This window comes from Aquarana catesbeiana, linkage group LG03 (assembly GCF_042186555.1).
Source record: "Aquarana catesbeiana isolate 2022-GZ linkage group LG03, ASM4218655v1, whole genome shotgun sequence".
Classification (NCBI taxonomy): Eukaryota; Metazoa; Chordata; class Amphibia; order Anura; family Ranidae; genus Aquarana; species Aquarana catesbeiana.
Genome location: NC_133326.1, coordinates 665,761,924 through 665,782,001, shown reverse-complemented (window position 1 = coordinate 665,782,001; position 20,078 = coordinate 665,761,924). Strand labels below are relative to the sequence as shown.

At 42.8% G+C, this 20,078-nt stretch overlaps 1 protein-coding gene across 1 annotated transcript in view; it reads left to right on the top strand.

Moving 5' to 3' along the window:
* Nucleotides 1–20,078, top strand: part of LOC141133435 (complement C3-like) — a 286,038-nt gene that overhangs the window by 95,424 nt on the left and 170,536 nt on the right. Inside the window, exons 13-14 of the mRNA XM_073622822.1 lie at nt 99–290; nt 4,665–4,814. Of these exons, the coding sequence (XP_073478923.1) occupies nt 99–290; nt 4,665–4,814 (342 nt within the window). The remainder of the gene's footprint in view (nt 1–98; nt 291–4,664; nt 4,815–20,078) is intronic.

Here is a 20,078-nt window from a genome sequence, read left to right as displayed (position 1 = left end):
CCTATTTTGAGAAGGGTCAAGATTTTATTCATGTAGACTATTGAAAGGTCCAACTTAAAATGTAATTCAAAATAATGACTACTGTTTTTTTTTTCCAGATTCTCAGCAAAGGCAGAATAATAACTGTGGGCAAGCAGAAGCGAGATCAAGGCCAAGGCCTTGTCACTATGTCACTCATTGTGAAAAAGGACTTAATCCCATCATTTCGTATTGTGGCATACTATACCATTGAAAAAGAGCTTGTGTCGGACTCCCTCTGGGTGGATGTGGTTGATGAATGCATGGGAACGGTAAGGCGGCCAGTTTGGATGGAAGGAACATTTTGAATAGCAGAAAACACACCTATGAATTGTGCAAAATTTTTAAAAAGTCAAGCCACTTTTTTAAAATTTACAATTCAGTAACAATTTGTAAATGTGCTTTGACAGTGCCAACTGTAGGTGAGGGTAATTCTTCACTTGAGGAGACCTGTTCCAGTGGCAGCTAAATAAGAGCATACTTCCCTTCAATTTGTAAATATTTTATCACAATTTGTGGTACATTACCAGGACAGGAAGTGAAAGAAAATCAACTCAATTCCTGCCTTGTCCCTGGGACAGGAGATGAAAGGAAAGTGATGGCTGTACTTTAGCTGTCAGAGCAGTTTCTCTCTGGTCTCTTTTTTGCACATGTTAAAAACATTTTAGGCTTGAAGATTACTTAAAACCCCTAAAACATTATATACTTTTTGAAAACAGACACCCTGGAAAATAAAATAGTTGTAGTTTCAATTTTTTTATGTCACACAATAATAGCACAACAGTTTATCAAATGCAAAATTTTAGTAAAAAAATACACTAAAGTTAATTTTAAGGCAAACAAAAATATATTACCAATTTTTGGGGTAAAATATAAAATTTGAAGTTCTGTTGAGTATATAGACATCCAACATGTCGAGCCTTAAAATTGTGTGCGCCAAGAAATTTTCGGCACCCTAAGTCTTTACCATAGGTGATGCTTTAAAGGCCCCCACAGGTCAGAGTCAACAATGAATAATGGCCCTAGAATTATTACTGTCACTCCAGTGGCAATAATATATGTATACTGTATGTATCAAGTGTTAGCATGTGGGAACAGCTTACTGTGAATTTTTCTGATCACTTTTGCCAAGTGTTAGCATAGTTATGTTGCTTTCATGTGCGAGTTAGTACCCCTCATAGCCAGAGGCCGTATTTCCATGGGCCCCACTCCAGAAGGATAATGTCCTTTCACTTACCAGTGACACCTGTCCTGGAATTGACTACAGAGACATTTCGAGAGATACCACATGGGAGCATGGATTCTTTTCACCAGCTCTTTTACACCTTACATGATACACTTTTCTTCTTACTCCTGCTCTCTTTAGGCATGGAGGGAAGCTGCTGTATACTCATAGCTCCCAACTGCCCCCGAATTTGAGGGACTGTCCCTGATTTGGAACAAAGTCCCTCTGTCACTCTTCCCTTCTCATTTGTCCCTCGTTTTGGTCTGATCTATATAGTTATATACAAAATGCACTATTTATCTTTCAAAATGTGTTTCCCAGTGCTAAAACTTTCATCCAGTTTCTACATTGTTTCATTTGTACATTTCAAAAGCCATGATAAAGGAATAGTAGTGGTAAAAAAGCACTTTTTGATTGAACAAATCTTTTTTTTGTATGCTGAGCCTTTAAGGGGGTGTGGCAGGGGTGTGTCCTATGCCTATAAACTTTTGCTAATAGGTGTCCCTCTTTCCCATCTCAAAAAGTTGGGAAGTATGTATACTTTGTGAAGCCACGACCACTGTGGTTCAGGCCAGGCCCCCAGGAGGGTTCAGTTATGCACAGGGCCCTAATATAGGGACCCTGCCACTCAGAAGGGCAAACCATATAGCCACCAGTCCATCCTTGCTTCAGAACCCCTCTCTCCAGTCCATCACTACCTCCTCCCCGGAGCTGACTGCTCCTTCTTCCCTTTACTTCTCACTCTTCTCTACCCAGAAGGTGAACATGAAGATTTACACTCCTTCCCCCATTCCCATTCACTGTAGGAGCACACTCTCACTCTTTTCACCAGTCAATCAGACTAGTCATTGTTACTACATCAGAACTTTCTTTACCTGAATCTTCTTTAGTTCTTTAGTTGTTACAACACCAAGGCAACATATCAATAATCATGGCAGTACACATTCTTCCTTTTTATAAATGCTATACTGCTATTTGTACTGCTACTTGGGCTGTGCTGTGGTGCTCATACCTTTAGGTTGTGTTGGAGTCAGGAACCATGAATCAGACTGAGACAGAAATGCAGTAAAAATCACACCTTTTAATGTAATGGTAAAAAATTGCACATATCAGTAAACGTAGCCAAAACATAAGTCAGGGATCGGAAGCAAAAGCGGGTAATCAAACAAACCAGTGATCAGGAAACCAGAGATCAGCATTGCCAGAGGCAGAAGAACAGGATCAGGAACCAGAAAGGATGTCAGCCAGGCACAGTCTTTAACAGGAACACAGCAGAGAAACTCCAGATATGTTGACCAGACGAGGGTAGGAAAGGAATGAACAAGGCAGTTTAAATAGCCAGAAGGGGCTGGCTGTAGGCAGGACTGACAAGCAGATAATGATAACTAGGGGAGCCACTGAGGAATCGAGTGCTGGCAATTATCCGGCAGTTGAGCAGCCTGAGCACAAAGAAGGAAGCTCCTAAGCCCAGCCCTGGGAGTTGGTTCCCAACAAGTAGTGGTATGGCTTCAAGTCCCGTTTCAGGGTCCTGCTATGGGGTAACCCCATTCTCATTGCAGCGTCTACATCCCCATGTGTATTATCTCTGTACAATCCCCATGACCAACTACAGCAACCCAGGCTCTACCTCCAACCACTTATATACAGTATATCCCTTCTACAGGAAGCACCACAGACCAAAAAATTCAGACACACCACAGTTTGTTAACCCACGAACTACCAGACATTAACCCCAAGTGTATATACAAATAAAATTTTAGGTACATGCCTAAACACGTGTATTGCAATTGATGTTTTCATGTGTAGGTGCCCCCGACAACATGAGTTTACTTTTATATGTGTTTGTATGTCGGGGTGGGGGCTCAACAACTTTTTGGAGGGAGGATTTAAGTGCTTGGATGTACAGTAACTTTAGTTGTTTGTTATTTTTTCCACCATTTTTTTCAACTGTTAAAGTTGAAGCAAGGCGTAAATGTACCCTTAAGCCCCGTACACACGATCGGATTTTCCGAGGGGAAATGTTGGATGTCGGGCTGTTGGCGGAAAATCCGACCTCGTGTATGCTCCATCGGAAAATTGTTGTCTGACTTTCCCCCAACAAATGCTGGCTAGCATGTCTTCAAATTTTCCGCCAACAAAAGTGTGTTGTCGGATTTTACGATCGTGTGTGAACAAGTCAGTCGCACAAAAGTCCAAAGTACAAACACGCATGCTCGGAAGCAGAAGCGGTCGGTCTTGTAAACTAGCATTTGTAATGGAGAGTTAACATTTGTGAGGTGGCAAAACATGAAATCTCCAAATGCAGCGTACAATTCTCTTCTTCTTTAATGGGATAATAATGAAGCTGCTTTGCTGGTGACACTGATGGAGTTATTGCAAACACATTTTCAAAGGCTGTTTTTTCTAGTGATAGCAAGAATAATATTATGTTTTTTTGTTTTTTTTTTTATTTGTGCAAGTTACCACAACACCATTATCCCCTAGTTTTTAAGAACAAAGATACAACCCTTGTCAATTTTACATTGTATTTTTTAAAACTGTAACTGCCTACTCCCAAACTGTCATTTGAAGTAAAACACATAGCCAAGTATTATTCTCCACAATTTTTTTTATTGTGCATTAGAAATAAAAAAAAATAAAAAATTAGACATGTTATCTGCCAATAGAACTTAAACAAAAAGTGCATTCTATGCATCCAAAAATATATAAAATATACCAAATCAAATCATTATTCAACCAAAAAAATAATGTCAAAGCAATAACTCCAAGGCCAATAATAAATAACACGTTATCTCCTCCGATTCCGCAACATGTCTGGTTGGCGAACGGCCATTGAGAAACGAACTGAAAGGCACGAACTGAAAAGCGCTAAATGAAAAACATGAAAAAAAAAGTGCAAATCAACACTCACCAAACTTCTACTAACATGAAATTGGCAGAAGGAGCCCAAAGTGTGGCGCTAAAGAGCTGAAAAACCACATAGTACGTCTAGTACGTTCATAATTGTTGGCCAACATTTGTGTGACCATGTGTATGCAAGACAAGTTTGAGCCAAAACCCTTCTGACAAAATTCCATGGTTTTGTTGTCGGAAAGTCTGAACGTGTGGACGAGGCATTAGAGTTATCTGGAATATGCAATAAGAGGGCCACAGTTAAAAACCTGTAAAACTCAAGGTGCATGGTCTACTTTGCCATGTTTGGAACGTGTAGGGCAGGCCATTGAAATGAATGGGCTGCTCTATGCTTGTAGCGTGGTATAGTGTGAATAGGACCTCAGTTTATAAAGCGTGTGGTCAGTTTACTACGATTTGCTGTATAATAATAAGAATGGCAGCAAAGTCTGCCAAAATAAACTTGGTTACATCTCTCAAGTAAATTGTATTTTTCTTTCTCCTTTTCTGTCCTGGAACCCAACACTAGCTGGAGGTGGACAGCGACAAGAAGACCGCAGCACCGTCAGATGCTGTAATCTTGACACTGAAAGCAGATTCCGATTCTCACGTTGGATTAGTGGCGGTAGATAAAGCGGTCTTTGTATTAAACAAGAAATATAAGATAACCCAGAGTAAGGTAAGGACTATAGCATGTAGCATTGTTCAACGCATAGGTATTTCAAGGAATTTTAATTTTCTTTATCTATTATTACTAAATAGAACATATAGTGATTTTGTATAAACTTTTTTATTTATTATAATCAGAATAAAAAAAATAAAAAATTACTGTGTAAATGTGTAATAAACTGGAATGATGTACAGTGCCTTGAAAAAGTATTAATTCCTCTTGAAATTTTCCACATTTTGTCTTGTTACAACCAAAAATGTAATTGTATTTTATTGGGATTTTATGTGATAGACCAACACAAAGTGGCACATGTGAAAAGTGTGTCGTGCTTTTGTATTCAGCTACCTTTACTCTGATATCCCTAACTAAAATCTAGTGAAACCAATTGCATTGAGAAGTCACCTAATTAATAAATAGAGTCCACCTGTGTGTAATTTAATCTTAGTATAAATACAGCTGTTCTGTAAACACCTCAGAGGTTTGTTAGAGAACCTTAGTAAACAAAAAGCATCATAAAGGCCAAGGAACACACCAGACAGGTCAGGGATTAAGTTGTGGAGAAGTTTAAAGCAGGGTTAGGTTATAAATAAATATCTCAAGCTTTGAACATCTCACGGATAACTGTTCAAACCATCACCTGAAAATGGAAAGAGTATGGCACAACTGCAAACCTATCAAGACATGGCCGTCCACCTAAACTGACAGGCCGGGCAAGGAGAGCATTAATGAGAGAAGCAGCCAAGAGGCCCATGGTAACTCTGGAGGAGCTGCAAAGATCCAAAGCTCAGGTGAAAGAATCTGTTCACAGGACAACTATTAGTCGTGCACTCCTCAAACCTGGATTTTATGGAAGAGTGGCAAGAGAAAAGCCATTGTTAAAAGAAAGCCATAAGAAGTCCTGTTTGCAGTTTGCGAGAAGCCTTGTGGGGGACACAGCAAACATGTGGAAGAAGGTGCTCTGGTCAGATGAGACCAAAATTTAACTTTTTGGCCTAAAAGGAAAATGCTATGTGTGGTGCATCATATTGCGGGGATGCTTTACTTCAGCAGAGACAGGGAAGCTGATCAATGTTAATGGGAAGATGGATGGAGCCAATAGAGGTCAGTCTTAGAAGAAAACCTGTTAGAGTCTGCAAAAGACTTGAGACTGGGGCGGAGGTTCACCTTCCAGCAGGACAACAACCATAAACATACAGCCAGAGCTACAATGGAATGTTTTAGATCAAAGCATATTCGTGTGTTAGAATGGCCCAGTCAAAGTCCAGACCTAAATCCATGTGATAATCTGTGGCAAGACTTGAAAATTGTTGTTCACAGATGCTCTCCATCCAATCTGACAGAGCTTGAGCTATTTTGCAAAGTAGAATGGGCAAAAATGTCACTCTCTAGATGTGGTAGAGACATCTCCAAAAAGACTGTAATTGCAGTAAAGGTGGTTCTACAAAGTATTGACTCAGGGGGGTTGAATACAAATGTACCCCACACTTTTCACATATTTATTTGAAAAATATTTATAATTTCCTTCCACTTCACAATTATATGACACTTTGTGTTGGTCTATCACATAAAATCCCAATAAAATACATTTACGTTTTTGGTTGTAACAAGACAAAATGTGGAAATGTCAAGGGGTATGAATACTTTTTCAAGGCACTGTATATGGCATTTTGTATCTTTAATTTTAAGTAAGCAGGTAGAGCTTTGAGGTCATGTTTTCCTGGTTGATCTTGCCCAATGTTTACAGAGGTCAATAGCTTAAGCTTAAATTTAGACACACAAGAGAATGAGTGAGATCAGTGACTTCTCCCTCTCTTTTCTGTCATATGGAGATTTAGTGTTAAGATACTAAGTGCTGATATCCAGCAAAAGCAGGTGTGATAAGATTTGTGTAGCTGCACAGGAGAGTGAGCCCAAGCCAAGTGCAATTATAATATTTATTAAAGTATATGTAAACCCTAACCTTGCAAAACAAATCATTCAGTTTAATATAGAAATGAAAGGCAAACCATTTTGTATAGATATAAAAAAACATTATAAATAACTTTTTCCCCCTTTTTTATAAGTGATCACTAGTGATGGGCTCAGGCGTGTTTGGATCAAACTTGCCAGAAAGCCGTCACTGCACATCATAGGCAGTGAGGCGTTTCCTGACCGGAAGCTGCACATACATTCTCTGTCTTTGATTGGTGGTGTGCAGTGCCAACTTTCTGGTGGGTTAGATCTGAATACGTCTGAGCCCATTCCTAGTGATAAGGTAGGAGCCGAACACCCCCTGTTTCGGTTCGTACCAGAACATCGGTTCGTACCAGAACATACCGAACAGGCAAAAAATTTCGAAGAACACACGAACACCATTAAAGTCTATGGGACACGAACATGTAAAATCAAAAGTGCTCATTTTAAAGGCTAATATGCAAGTTATTGCCATAAAAAGTGTTTAGGGACCCAGGTCCTGCCCAAGGGGACATGTATCAATGCAAATTTTTTTTTTTTAAAAAACACCCGTTTTTTCGGGAGCAGTGATTTTTTAATGCTTAACCACTTGCCGACCGCCGCACGACTATATACGTCGACAGAGCGGCACGGGCAGGCAAAAGGACGTATATGTACGTCCTTGCCTGCCCGCGGGTGGGGGGTCCGATCGGACCCCCCCCCGGTGCCAGCGGCGGTCGGCAAATCTCCCCCGGCGATCGGAGGTGAGGGGGAGGCCATCCATTCGTGGCCCCCCCCTCGCGATCGCTCTCAGCCAATGGGATCATTTCCCTGCCTCTGTATTGTACACAGAGGCAGAGGAAATGATGTCATCTCTCCTCGGCTCGGTATTTTCCGTTCCGGGCCGAGGAGAGAAGACTGCAATGTAAGTGCACCAACACACTACACACAGTAGAACATGCCAGGCACACTAAACACCCCGATCCCCCCCCCGATCGCCCCCCGATCACCCCCCCCCCCCTGTCACAAACTGACACCAGCAGGTTTTTTTTTTTTTTTTTTTTTTTTTTCTGATTACTGTATTGGTGTCAGTTTGTGACATTTACAGTGTTAGGACAGTTAGTATTAGCCCCCTGTAGGTCTAGGGTACCCCCCTAACCCCCCCTAATAAAGTTTTAACCCCTTGATCACCCCCCGTCACCAGTGTCGCTAAGCGATCATTTTTCTGATCGCTGTATTAGTGTCACTGGTGACGCTAGTTAGTGAGGTAAATATTTAGGTTCGCCGTCAGCGTTTTATAGCGACAGGGACCCCCATATACTACCTAATAAATGTTTTAACCCCTTGATTGCCCCCTAGTTAACCCTTTCACCACTGATCACTGTATAACTGTTACGGGTGACGCTGGTTAGTTTGTTTATTTTTTATAGTGTCAGGGCACCCGCCGAATAAAGATTTAGCCCCCTGATCGCCCGGCGGTGATATGCGTCGCCCCAGGCAGCGTCAGATTAGCGCCAGTACCGCTAACACCCACGCACGCAGCATACGCCTCCCTTAGTGGTATAGTATCTGTACGGATCAATATCTGATCTGATCAGATCTATACTAGCGTCCCCAGCAGTTTAGGGTTCCCAAAAACACAGTGTTAGCAGGATCAGCCCAGATACCTGCTAGCACCTGCGTTTTGCCCCTCCGCCCGGCTCGGCCCAGCCCACCCAAGTGCAGTATCGATCGATCACTGTCACTTACAAAACACTAAACGCATAACTGCAGCGTTCGCAGAGTCAAGCCTGATCCCTGTGATCGCTAACAGTTTTTTTGGTAGCGTTTTGGTGAAATGGCAAGCACCAGCCCCAGGCAGCGTCAGGTTAGTGCCAGTAGCGCTAACACCCACGCACGCACCGTACACCTCCCTTAGTGGTATAGTATCTGAACGCATCAATATCTGATCCGATCAGATCTATACTAGCGTCCCCAACAGTTTAGGATTCCCAAAAACGCAGTGTTAGCGGGATCAGCCCAGATACCTGCTAGCACCTGCGTTTTGCCCCTCCGCCCGGCCCAGCCCAGCCCACCCAAGTGCAGTATCGATCGATCACTGTCACTTACAAAACACTAAACGCATAACTGCAGCGTTCGCAGAGTCAGGCCTGATCCCTGCGATCGCTAACAGTTTTTTTGGTAGCGTTTTGGTGAACTGGCAAGCACCAGCCCCAGGCAGCGTCAGGTTAGTGCCAGTAGCGCTAACACCCACGCACGCACCGTACACCTCCCTTAGTGGTATAGTATCTGAACTGATCAATATCTGATCTGATCCGATCAGATCTATACTGGCATCCCCAGCAGTTTAGGGTTCCCAAAAACGCAGTGTTAGTGGGATCAGCCCAGATACCTGCTAGCACCTGCGTTTTGCCCCTCTGCCCGGCCCAGCCCAGCCCACCCAAGTGCAGTATCGATCGATCACTGTCACTTACAAAACACTAAACGCATAACTGCAGCGTTCGCAGAGTCAGGCCTGATCCCTGCGATCGTTAACAGTTTTTTTGGTAGCGTTTTGGTGAACTGGCAAGCGCCAGCGGCCTAGTACACCCCGGTCATAGTCAAACCAGCACTGCAGTAACACTTGGTGACGTGGCGAGTCCCATAAGTGCAGTTCAAGCTGGTGAGGTGGCAAGCACAAGTAGTGTCCCGCTGCCACAAAGAAGACAAACACAGGCCCGTCGTGCCCATAATGCCCTTCTTGCTGCATTCGCCAATCCTAATTGGGAACCCACCGCTTCTGCAGCGCCCGTACTTCCCCCATTCACATCCCCAACCAAATGCAGTCGGCTGCATGAGAGGCATTTTCTTTATGTCCTCCCCCTAGTACCCCTACCCAACGAACCCTCCCAAAAAAGATGTCGTGTCTGCAGTAAGCACGGATATAGGCGTGACACCCGCTATTATTGTCCCTCCTGTCCTGACAATCCTGGTCTTTGCATTGGTGAATGTTTTGAATGCTACCATTCACTAGCTGAGTATTAGCGTAGGGTACAGCATTGCACAGACTAGGACACACTTTCACAGGGTCTCCCAAGATGCCATCGCATTTTGAGAGACCCGAACCTGGAACCGGTTACAGTTATAAAAGTTACAGTTACAAAAAAAGTGTAAAAAAAAAAAAAAAAAAACACAAACAAAAATATAAAATAAAAAGTAATAGTTGTCGTTTTATTGTTCTCTCTCTATTCTCTCTCTCTCTATTCTCTCTATTGTTCTGCTCTTTTTTACTGTATTCTATTCTGCAATGTTTTATTGTTATTATGTTTTATCATGTTTGCTTTTCAGGTATGCAATTTTTTATACTTTACCATTTACTGTGCTTTATTGTTAGCCATATTTTTGTCTTCAGGTACAGCATTCACGACTTTGAGTGGTTATACCAAAATGATGCTTGCAGGTTTAGGTATCATCTTGGTATCATTCTTTTCAGCCAGCGGTCGGCTTTCATGTAAAAGCAATCCTAGCGGCTAATTAGCCTCTAGACTGCTTTTACAAGCAGTGGGAGAGAATGCCCCCCCCCCCCCCATCGTCTTCCGTGTTTTTCTCTGGCTCTCCTGTCTCAACAGGGAACCTGAGAATGCAGCCGGTGATTCAGCCAGCTGACCATAGAGCTGATCAGAGACCAGAGTGGCTCCAAACATCTCTATGGCCTAAGAAACCGGAAGCTACGAGCATTTTATGACTTAGATTTCGCCGGATGTAAATAGCGCCATTGGGAAATTGGGGAAGCATTTTATCACACCGATCTTGGTGTGGTCAGATGCTTTGAGGGCAGAGGAGAAATCTAGGGTCTAATAGACCCCAATTTTTTCAAAAAAGAGTACCTGTCACTACCTATTGCTATCATAGGGGATATTTACATTCCCTGAGATAACAGTAAAAATGATTAAAAAAAAAAAAAATGAAAGGAACAGTTTTAAAATAAGATAAAAAAGCAAAAAAATAATAAAGAAAAAAAAAAAAAAAAAAAAAAAAAAGCACCCCTGTCCCCCCTGCTCTCGCGCTAAGGCGAACGCAAGCGTCGGTCTGGCGTCAAATGTAAACAGCAATTGCACCATGCATGTGAGGTATCACCGCGACGGTTAGATCGAGGGCAGTAATTTTAGCAGTAGACCTCCTCTGTAAATCTAAAGTGGTAACCTGTAAAGGCTTTTAAAGGCTTTTAAAAATGTATTTATTTTGTTGCCACTGCACGTTTGTGCGCAATTTTAAAGCATGTCATGTTTGGTATCCATGTACTCGGCCTAAGATCATCTTTTTTATTTCATCAAACATTTGGGCAATATAGTGTGTTTTAGTGCATTAAAATGTAAAAAAGTGTGTTTTTTCCCCAAAAAATGCGTTTGAAAAATCGCTGCGCAAATACTGTGTGAAAAAAAAAAATTAAACACCCACCATTTTAATCTGTAGGGCATTTGCTTTAAAAAAATATATAATGTGTGGGGGTTCAAAGTAATTTTCTTGCAAAAAAAAATAATTTTTTCATGTAATCAAAAAGTGTCAGAAAGGGCATTGTCTTCAAGTGGTTAGAAGAGTGGGTGATGTGTGACATAAGCTTCTAAATGTTGTGCATAAAATGCCAGGACAGTTCAAACCCCCCCCCAAATGACCCCATTTTGGAAAGTAGACACCCCAAGCTATTTGCTGAGAGGCATGTCGAGTCCATGGAATATTTTATATTGTGACACAAGTTGCGGGAAAGAGACAAATTTTTTTTTTTTTTTTTTTTTTTTGCACAAAGTTGTCACTAAATTATATATTGCTCAAACATGCCATGGGAATATGTGAAATTACACCCCAAAATACATTCTGCTGCTTCTCCTGAGTACGGGGATACCACATGTGTGAGACTTTTTGGGAGCCTAGCCGCGTATGGGACCCCGAAAACCAAGCACCGCCTTCAGGCTTTCTAAGGGCGTAAATTTTTGATTTCACTCTTCACTGCCTATCACAGTCTCGGAGGCCATGGAATGCCCAGGTGGCACAAACCCCCCCCAAATGACCCCATTTTGGAAAGTAGACACCCAAAGCTATTTGCTGAGCGGTATAGTGAGTATTTTGCAGACCTCACTTTTTGTCACAAAGTTTTGAAAATTAAAAAAAGAAAAAAAAAATTTTTTTTTTTGTCTTTCTTCATTTTCAAAAACAAATGAGAGCTGCAAAATACTCACCATGCCTCTCAGCAAATAGCTTGGGGTGTCTACTTTCCAAAATGGGGTCATTTGGGGGGGGTTTGTGCCACCTGGGCATTCCATGACCTCCGAAACTGTGATAGGCAGTGAAGAGTGAAATCAAAAATGTACACCCTTAGAAATCCTGAAGGCGGTGATTGGTTTTCGGGGTCCCGTACGCGGCTAGGCTCCTAAAAAGTCCCACACATGTGGTATCCCCATACTCAGGAGAAGCAGCAGAATGTATTTTGGGGTGCAATTCCACATATGCCCATGACCTGTGTGAGCAATATATCATTTAGTGACAACTTTGTGCAAAAAAAAAAAAAAAAAAAAAAAAATTGTCACTTTCCCGCAACTTGTGTCAAAATATAAAATATTCCATGGACTCAACATGCCTCTCAGCAAATAGCTTGGGGTGTCTACTTTCCAAAATGGGGTCATTTGGGGGGGGTTTGTGCCATCTGGGCATTTTATGGCCTTCAAAACTGTGATAGGTAGTGAGGAGTAAAATCAAAAATGTACGCCCTTAGAAATCCTGAAGGCGGTGATTGGTTTTCGGGGCCCCGTATGCGGCTAGGCTCCCAAAAAGTCCCACACATGTGGTATCCCCATACTCAGGAGAAGCAGCTAAATGTATTTTGGGGTGCAATTCCACATATGCCCATGGCCTGTGTGAGCAATATATCATTTAGTGACAACTTTTTGTAATTTTTTTTTTTTTTTTTTTTTTGTCATTATTCAATCACTTGGGACAAAAAAAATGAATATTCAATGGGCTCAACATGCCTATCAGCAATTTCCTTGGGGTGTCTACTTTCCAAAATGGGGTCATTTGTGGGGGTTTTGTACTGCCCTGCCATTTTAGCACCTCAAGAAACGACATAGGCAGTCATAAATTAAAGGCTGTGTAAATTCCAGAAAATGTACCCTAGATTGTAGGCGCTATAACTTTTGCGCAAACCAATAAATATACACTTATTGACATTTTTTTTACCAAAGACATGTGGCCAAATACATTTTGGCCTAAATGTATGACTAAAATTGAGTTTATTGGATTTTTTTTAGAACAAAAAGTAGAAAATATCATTTTTTTTCAAAATTTTCGGTCTTTTTCCGTGTATAGCGCAAAAAATAAAAACGGCAGAGGTGATCAAATACCATCAAAAGAAAGCTCTATTTGTGGGAAGAAAAGGACGCAAATTTCGTTTGGTTACAGCATTGCATGACCGCGCAATTAGCAGTTAAAGCGACGCAGTGCCAATTTGTAAAAAGTGCTCTGGTCAGGAAGGGGGTAAATCCTTCCGGGGCTGAAGTGGTTAAAGTGAAACAATAAAAATGAAATATTCCATTAAATATAGTGCCTGGGGGGGGGGGGTTGTCTATAGTATGCCTGTAAAGTGGCACATTTTTCCAGTGTTTAGAACAGTACCACAGTAAAATGACATTTCTAAAGGAAAAATTGTCATTTAAAACTGATTGCGGCTGTAATGAATTGTCGGGTCTCAGCAATATAGATAAAACTCATTGAAAAAAAGGGCATGGGTTCCCCCCGTCCATTACCAGGCCCTTTGAGTCTTATATGAATATTAAGGGGAACCCCAAACCAAAGTTTAAAAAAAATTGCGTGGGGGTCCCCCTAAAATCCATACCAGGCCCTTCAGGTCTGATATGGAAATTAAGGGGAACCCTGTGCCAAATTTAAAAAAAAAAAATGGCGTAGGGGTCCCCCCCAAAATCCATACCAAACCCTTCAGGTCTGGTATGGATTTTAAGGGGAACCCTCCACCAAATTTTTTAAAAAATGGTGTAGGGGCCCCCCCACAAAATCCACACCAGACACTTATCCGAGCATGCAACCTGGCAGGCCGCAAGAAAAGTGGGGGGGACGAGAGAGCGCCCCCCACCTGAACTATACCAGGCCACATGCCCTCCATCGGGTGGCATGAATTTACATTGCTGGACATTTTTTTTTTTTTTTTGCCACTTCAGCAAAGTATTTTCAGGGACCATGTTATCAACTTTTCAGTGCAAGCCTGTCCCAATATGCATTCACATCACTGTGGCTTTTTTCCTTCTTTAATACAAATATCCAAAAAAAAAAAGCAAACGAAAACATCCCCTTAAGAAAAACAAAACATAGTTCCTTCCCATGTGACCCACCTAGGCCAACCACGGCCTTCCCTCCACCTACCCCCCCTCCATTACTCCCGTGTATCCCTTCCCTTCCCGACTCCTACTCCTACACCCGTATCTCCAATGTAAGTTCGGACCCTGTATGACACTTCTAGTTTACCTAGTTACTGCCAGGGTAGTTTTTTTTTTTTTAGTTTTTTTGTATGTTCCCCACAGTTCTGCTGCTCGGAGTGAGTACCTAAAATTAACCCATTCCTTCCATATCTCCTCGAAGGTTTCCATCTCTACTCCTTCACTATACTTCAAGTATTCAAGACGGTAAATCTCATTTATCTTGCCGAGCCACTCCCATACCGTAGGTCTCCTTTTATCTTGCCAATATCTAGGGATGAGACTTTTGGCAGCATTTAAGAGGTGAGGTAATAACGACTTCAGATATGCCTTCGTGGGGATTTTCCTGCCATGGTGTAGAAACACCCAGGGATCTATGGGGATATCTATCTTTAAAATCTTGTTGATGATTTGCCTGATCTCCCCCCAAAATTCTGTGATTACCGGGCACTGCCACCATATATGCGCCATAGTCCCCGTTCCTCCACAACCTCTCCAACATAACTGTGACCTTCCCTCCAGAATTCTATGTGCTCTATCTGGGGTTATATACATCCTTGTAAGAATCTTATAGTTCATTTCTGAAAGCTTGCAATTCACTGAAGTGGCGTTCACCCTTTTCAGAATCATCCCCACCTCCTGTCTATCAATCTTAATACCCAGCTCTTCCTCCCACTTCTCAACGAATCTCGGGCCTCCTACTCCTCCCAACTCATTGAGCACTCTATAGGTCTTAGATATACCACCCTTCCCTTTTTTCTCGACGCATAGTTTCTCCAGAGGAAGTAGGTTCTCTATCGACCTGATTGGTTGCGGGAGTAAGTCGACAAAATGTTTCAATTGGCAATATCACCAGGAATCTATTGCCAACCATTCGTTTTTTGCTTTTAGTTCTTCCACTGTACACATCTTCCCCTGTTTCATGACGTCTTTTAGTTGCAAATCCTTCTTCATAATCCACCTCCCAAACACCTCTTCTTTCCCTGGTGCAAAGTAATCTGTATTTTTTAAAGGAATTAACGGTGAATTGAACTCCCAGTGCTCCTTTTTGTGTAGATTATCCCAGATATTGAGTGTATGTTTTGTTATGTACATTGTTTCTGTGCCTAATTTTCTATACTGTGGTGGGATCCAAACCATCTTGCTCAAATCAACTTCACTCATTTTTTTTTCCATTTTCACCCATAATTTTTCTTCATTATTTTTTACCCAGTCTAACAAACGTGATAAAGCAATCGCCAAATAATATTTTCTAATATCAGGTGCTCCCCACCCCCCCTTCTTCTTGTCCTTTATTAATTGTGCTAATTTTAATCTAGGTTTTCTCCCTCTCCATATAAATCTTAAAAAAACAGTGCGTAGCTTATTAAAAAAAATCTGAGGGATTGGGATTGGTAACATTTGCATTTTATAGATGATTTTTGGCATAATTGACATCTTGAATAGGTTGATTCTTCCTCCCCATGATAGTTGAGTGTGTGAAATTCTATTGAGTTCAGTTTTAATTTCGTTAAGGAGTGGCATAAAGTTTACCTGGAATAGAGATTCCTTGGTGGTAGTTATTTTAATACCTAGGTAATTGAGCTCTTTTGCCCCCCATTTAAATGGAAATGACGATTGATATGCCGTATCGCTCGTGCTGCCTTTTATTATCTCCAACGTTTCTGACTTGGCCTGATTCACTCGGAGATTGGACAATCTGCCGTACTCTTTGAGAGTCGCTACTAAGTTCAGGAGGGAGATCATCGGGTGGGTGATATAGAACAGTACATCGTCCGTAAAGGCGGCTAGTTTGTACTCTTCTTCGCCCAACTTTACCCCCCTAATATCAGGGTTGATTCTTATCTTTGCCAAGAGGGGTTCTAAGGCAATCACAAACAACAATGGGGAGAGGGGGCACCCCTGTCTTGTACCATTGTACATTCTAAATGGTTTCGATAGGGTTCCATTTATCTTCACTCGCGCTGAAGGGTATGAATATAAAGCTTTTATCCAGCTAAGCAATCTATCCCCCAGGCCAATCTCCTCCAAAGTATCCCATATGAAGCCCCAGTCAACCCTGTCAAAGGCTTTCTCAGCCTCAATTGACAGGAGAAGACCTAGGGCCCCACTATCTTGGACTCCTTGGACTACCAGTAGTGTTTTGATGGCATTATCCCTCCCCTCTCTACCTGGTATAAAGCTCACCTGGTCTGGGTGGATGATCCCATTGATTATCCGTTTCAACCTGTCAGCTAGGATTTTAGCGAATAACTTCGTATCGACGTTCAAGAGTGAGATGGGCCTATAGCTCGAGCAAAGCGTATTATCTTTTCCTTCTTTCCAGATTACAGTAATGCTGGCCTCTAATGCTTCTTTCCTCATCTCCCATTTCTCCCCTATTCCGTTCATATACGTACACATCCTGGGAGTCAAGAGATCCTGAAATTTTTTATAATAAAGAGCGGTCAACCCGTCAGGCCCGGGGCTTTTACCATTTGGGATTTCCTGGATAGCTTTCTTGATCTCTAACTCTGAGATAGGGGCCTCTAGTAAGCTTTTGTCGCTTTCTGTTATCCTGGGTAGCCTTGCTTCCTTTAAAAACTTTTTAGTTCTTACGCTTTTGCTACCTTTATTCTCTTGTGTGTTTTTTGTATTAATAGCATATAACCCTCCATAGAATTCTTGGAAGGTATCTGCTATATCCCCTGTTCTATGTCTGATTTCCCCAGACTTTGTGCTGATTTTCTCGACATAGTTGTTATTTTTCTTTTTTTTTAGGGCCCTTGCTAGTAACTTCCCCGGTTTGTTCCCATTGATAAGCCTTGCGTGTTTCCTGCTCCGTTAAATCCCTCAACTCTTCCCTTCTCCTGTATAATCTGGCCAGTATCTCCCCATCTCCCGTGTTGTTGCTCTAACTCATGGATACTTTTTAATAAGGTATTCTTCTCCTTGGCCCTGCTCCTTTTTTTTCTGATCCCACCATCATAAATATGCCCTTGATGTATGGAGACTCGACAAAAAAAACAGCTACCAACCAAGGACGAAATGGCGGAAATGTTCGCGAAATTAGAAACGTCAATAAAAGGCGAAATTGCAACATTGCAGGAAGGTATGAATCATCTATTGCAAAGGGTAGAGGTCACAGAAGAGAACTTGACTACACAGGGAGAGGAGATCAAAAGGCTTAAAGCACAGATGGCCAAGTTGCAAAGAGACCAAAGAAACCTATTGTATAAAATCGAGGACCAAGAAAACAATAGTCGAAGAAAAAACCTGAGGATTAGAGGCGCATGAGATTCAATACCAATGGGGTTTCCCAGCATGTTTAACAGGACGCAAAGAGGGAAGAACGGCAATCTTGAGGTTCCCAGAAGATACGCCTACATTTTGTAAACATTTCGATCTGCCAATAATAGAAATACCTGGATGGTGGGAAAATCGGGCAACTGGAGGAAACGCAGAAGAATCACAGACGTGGCAACCAGTTAACCAATCCAGACGACGATAAATTTAAATACTAAGTTATAGTAAAATGAAATTGAAAGAGACCAGAACACTGAATATTGAATAGTGGACAGGGGCAATGGGTGGTTGGGCTGGGGATTGACGGGTGGGGGACGGGGGGAATCGGGCTGTGGTGGGACACTCCCCCCCCCAAAATACATCTGGGGGGGAAAAACGAGCTCCGCCGAGTGTCAGCATCGGAGCCCAACCTCGAAGGGGTTAACCGGGCAGCCAGGTGGCGGGAGGAGGTTGCCGGTTTTTGTTTTTGTTTTTTTTTTCCTCCTCTCCAAATTGGAGACAGAGGAATGATAGCCCACCCCGGGCGAATGGGATTGAGGGGGAGGGTGGGGAGGGCAGGGGGGTCTGGGGGGGGTGGGGGATTGGGAGGATGGGTTGGGGGGGAGGGGGAGAGGGGGGGAGTGGGAAGGTTACGGGGGGTAAGGGTGGTGGAGGTGGGGGGGGGGGAGACAGAGTGGAGGGGTGATGGGCTCTCAAAGAATAATAGGAAGGGCGACTCCTGCCCTCTACAAAGTGCAGACACCCGAGAGTTAAAAAAAAAATTAAATAAATAAATAAACAAATAAATAAAATTAAAAAAAAAAAAAAAAGCAAAAAAACAATGTCTAGGGTAAACTTTATATCTTATAATGTAAGAGGCATGAATTCCCCTATAAAACGAGACAATATATTAAGTGAGCTAAAATTCTTAAAAGCTGATGTCGCTATGCTCCAAGAGACACATCTATGTATAAGTAATTATCAAAAAATTTACTCCAGGGACTTTCCGGTATGGTTTTATGGAGACTCCCCTGTTAGGGGAGCAAAAGGAGTCGCCATAGGGTTTGCCAGAGGGGTAAGGTTTGAGCTGGAGGAGAGAAGGACCGACTCGGAAGGAAGATATATCTTCCTGAGAGGCAAAATAAACGGACCAGCCTGCTCCCTGGCAAACATATATAGCCCAAACAAGAACACAATTAAATATGTAATGGGAGTTTTGACCAAGTTTGAGGAGTTCAAGAGAGAGGGAGCCATAATAGCAGGTGACTTTAATTTGTGTCTGGACCCAGGGAAGGACAGCAGTCCCGTGTACGGGGGCTGAGCGGAGTGTGGGGGAACAAGTTAAAAAGGAAGCTGCACCAACTCCAGCTTGTGGATGTGTGGAGGACACAGCACAATAATCTTAGAGTCTACACTTTCCACTCCCACGTGCACGGGACGTATTCGAGAATAGATTTTTTCCTAGTAGAACATAGACTACTAGAGGCGGTACCCGATTCGAGCATAGGCAGCATCACATTCTCAGACCATGCCCCGGTGAGTCTCCAATGGAAAACAGAGATACCCCAAGCACAGAGTATTGGCTGGAGTTCGAACGAGGAGCTCCTCCAAGACAAAGACGTAGAAAAAAGAATCAAAGAAGAATTAGACCTGTATTTTAAAATAAATGTACCAGGGGAGACATCTGAAGCCACAACTTGGGAGGCGCATTGCTGGACATTTTTATTTTTTTATTTTTTAATAAAGGACTTGTCCCAAGCTGTCTCTTGTCTCTTTTTTTACCATTTTTGACACTTTTTTTGTGAAATGGTAGGGGTACAATGTACCCCATTAGCAATTCACATAGGGGGGATGTGGGGTTCCCCTTGTTAAAGGGGGCTTCCGTATTCCTATAAGCCCCCTGCCCGTATACCCCACAACCACCGTGCAAGGGTTGTGGGGATGAGGATGAGATGCTTTGGGGGGCTACTCCAAAGCACCCTCCCCATGTTGAGGGCATGTGGCCTGATACGGTTTAGGAGGGGGCTGCTCTCTCGTCCCCCCCTCTCTTCCTGCGGCCTGCCAGGTTGCATGCTCAGATAAGGGTCTGGTATGGATTTTGGGGGGACCCCCACGCCATTTCTTTTTAAATTTGGTGCAGGGTTCCCCTTAATTTCCATACCAGACCAGAAGGACCTGGTATGGATTTTGGGGGACCCCCACGCAATTTTTTTAAATTTTTGGTTCGGGGTTCCCCTTAACCACTTAAGGACCGCCTAACGCCGATTTACGTCGGCAAAGCGGCACGGGCAGGCAAAATCACGTACATGTACGTGATTTGCCTTCCGCGGGTGGGGGGTCCGATCGGACCCCCCCCGCCGCCCGAGGCGGTCCCGTTCTGTTCCCCGGCGATCCGAGATGAGGGGGAGGCCATCCGTTCGTGGCCCCCCCCTCGCGATCGCCGCCGGCCAATGGGAACATTCCTTTGCTGCTGTATGCTAAACAGCAGCAAAGGAAATGATGTCATCTCCCCTCAGCTCGGTATTCCGTTCCAGCGCCGAGGGGAGAAGACATCAATGTGAGTGCACAACACACTACACACACAGTAGAACATGCCAGGCATACAAAACACCCCGAT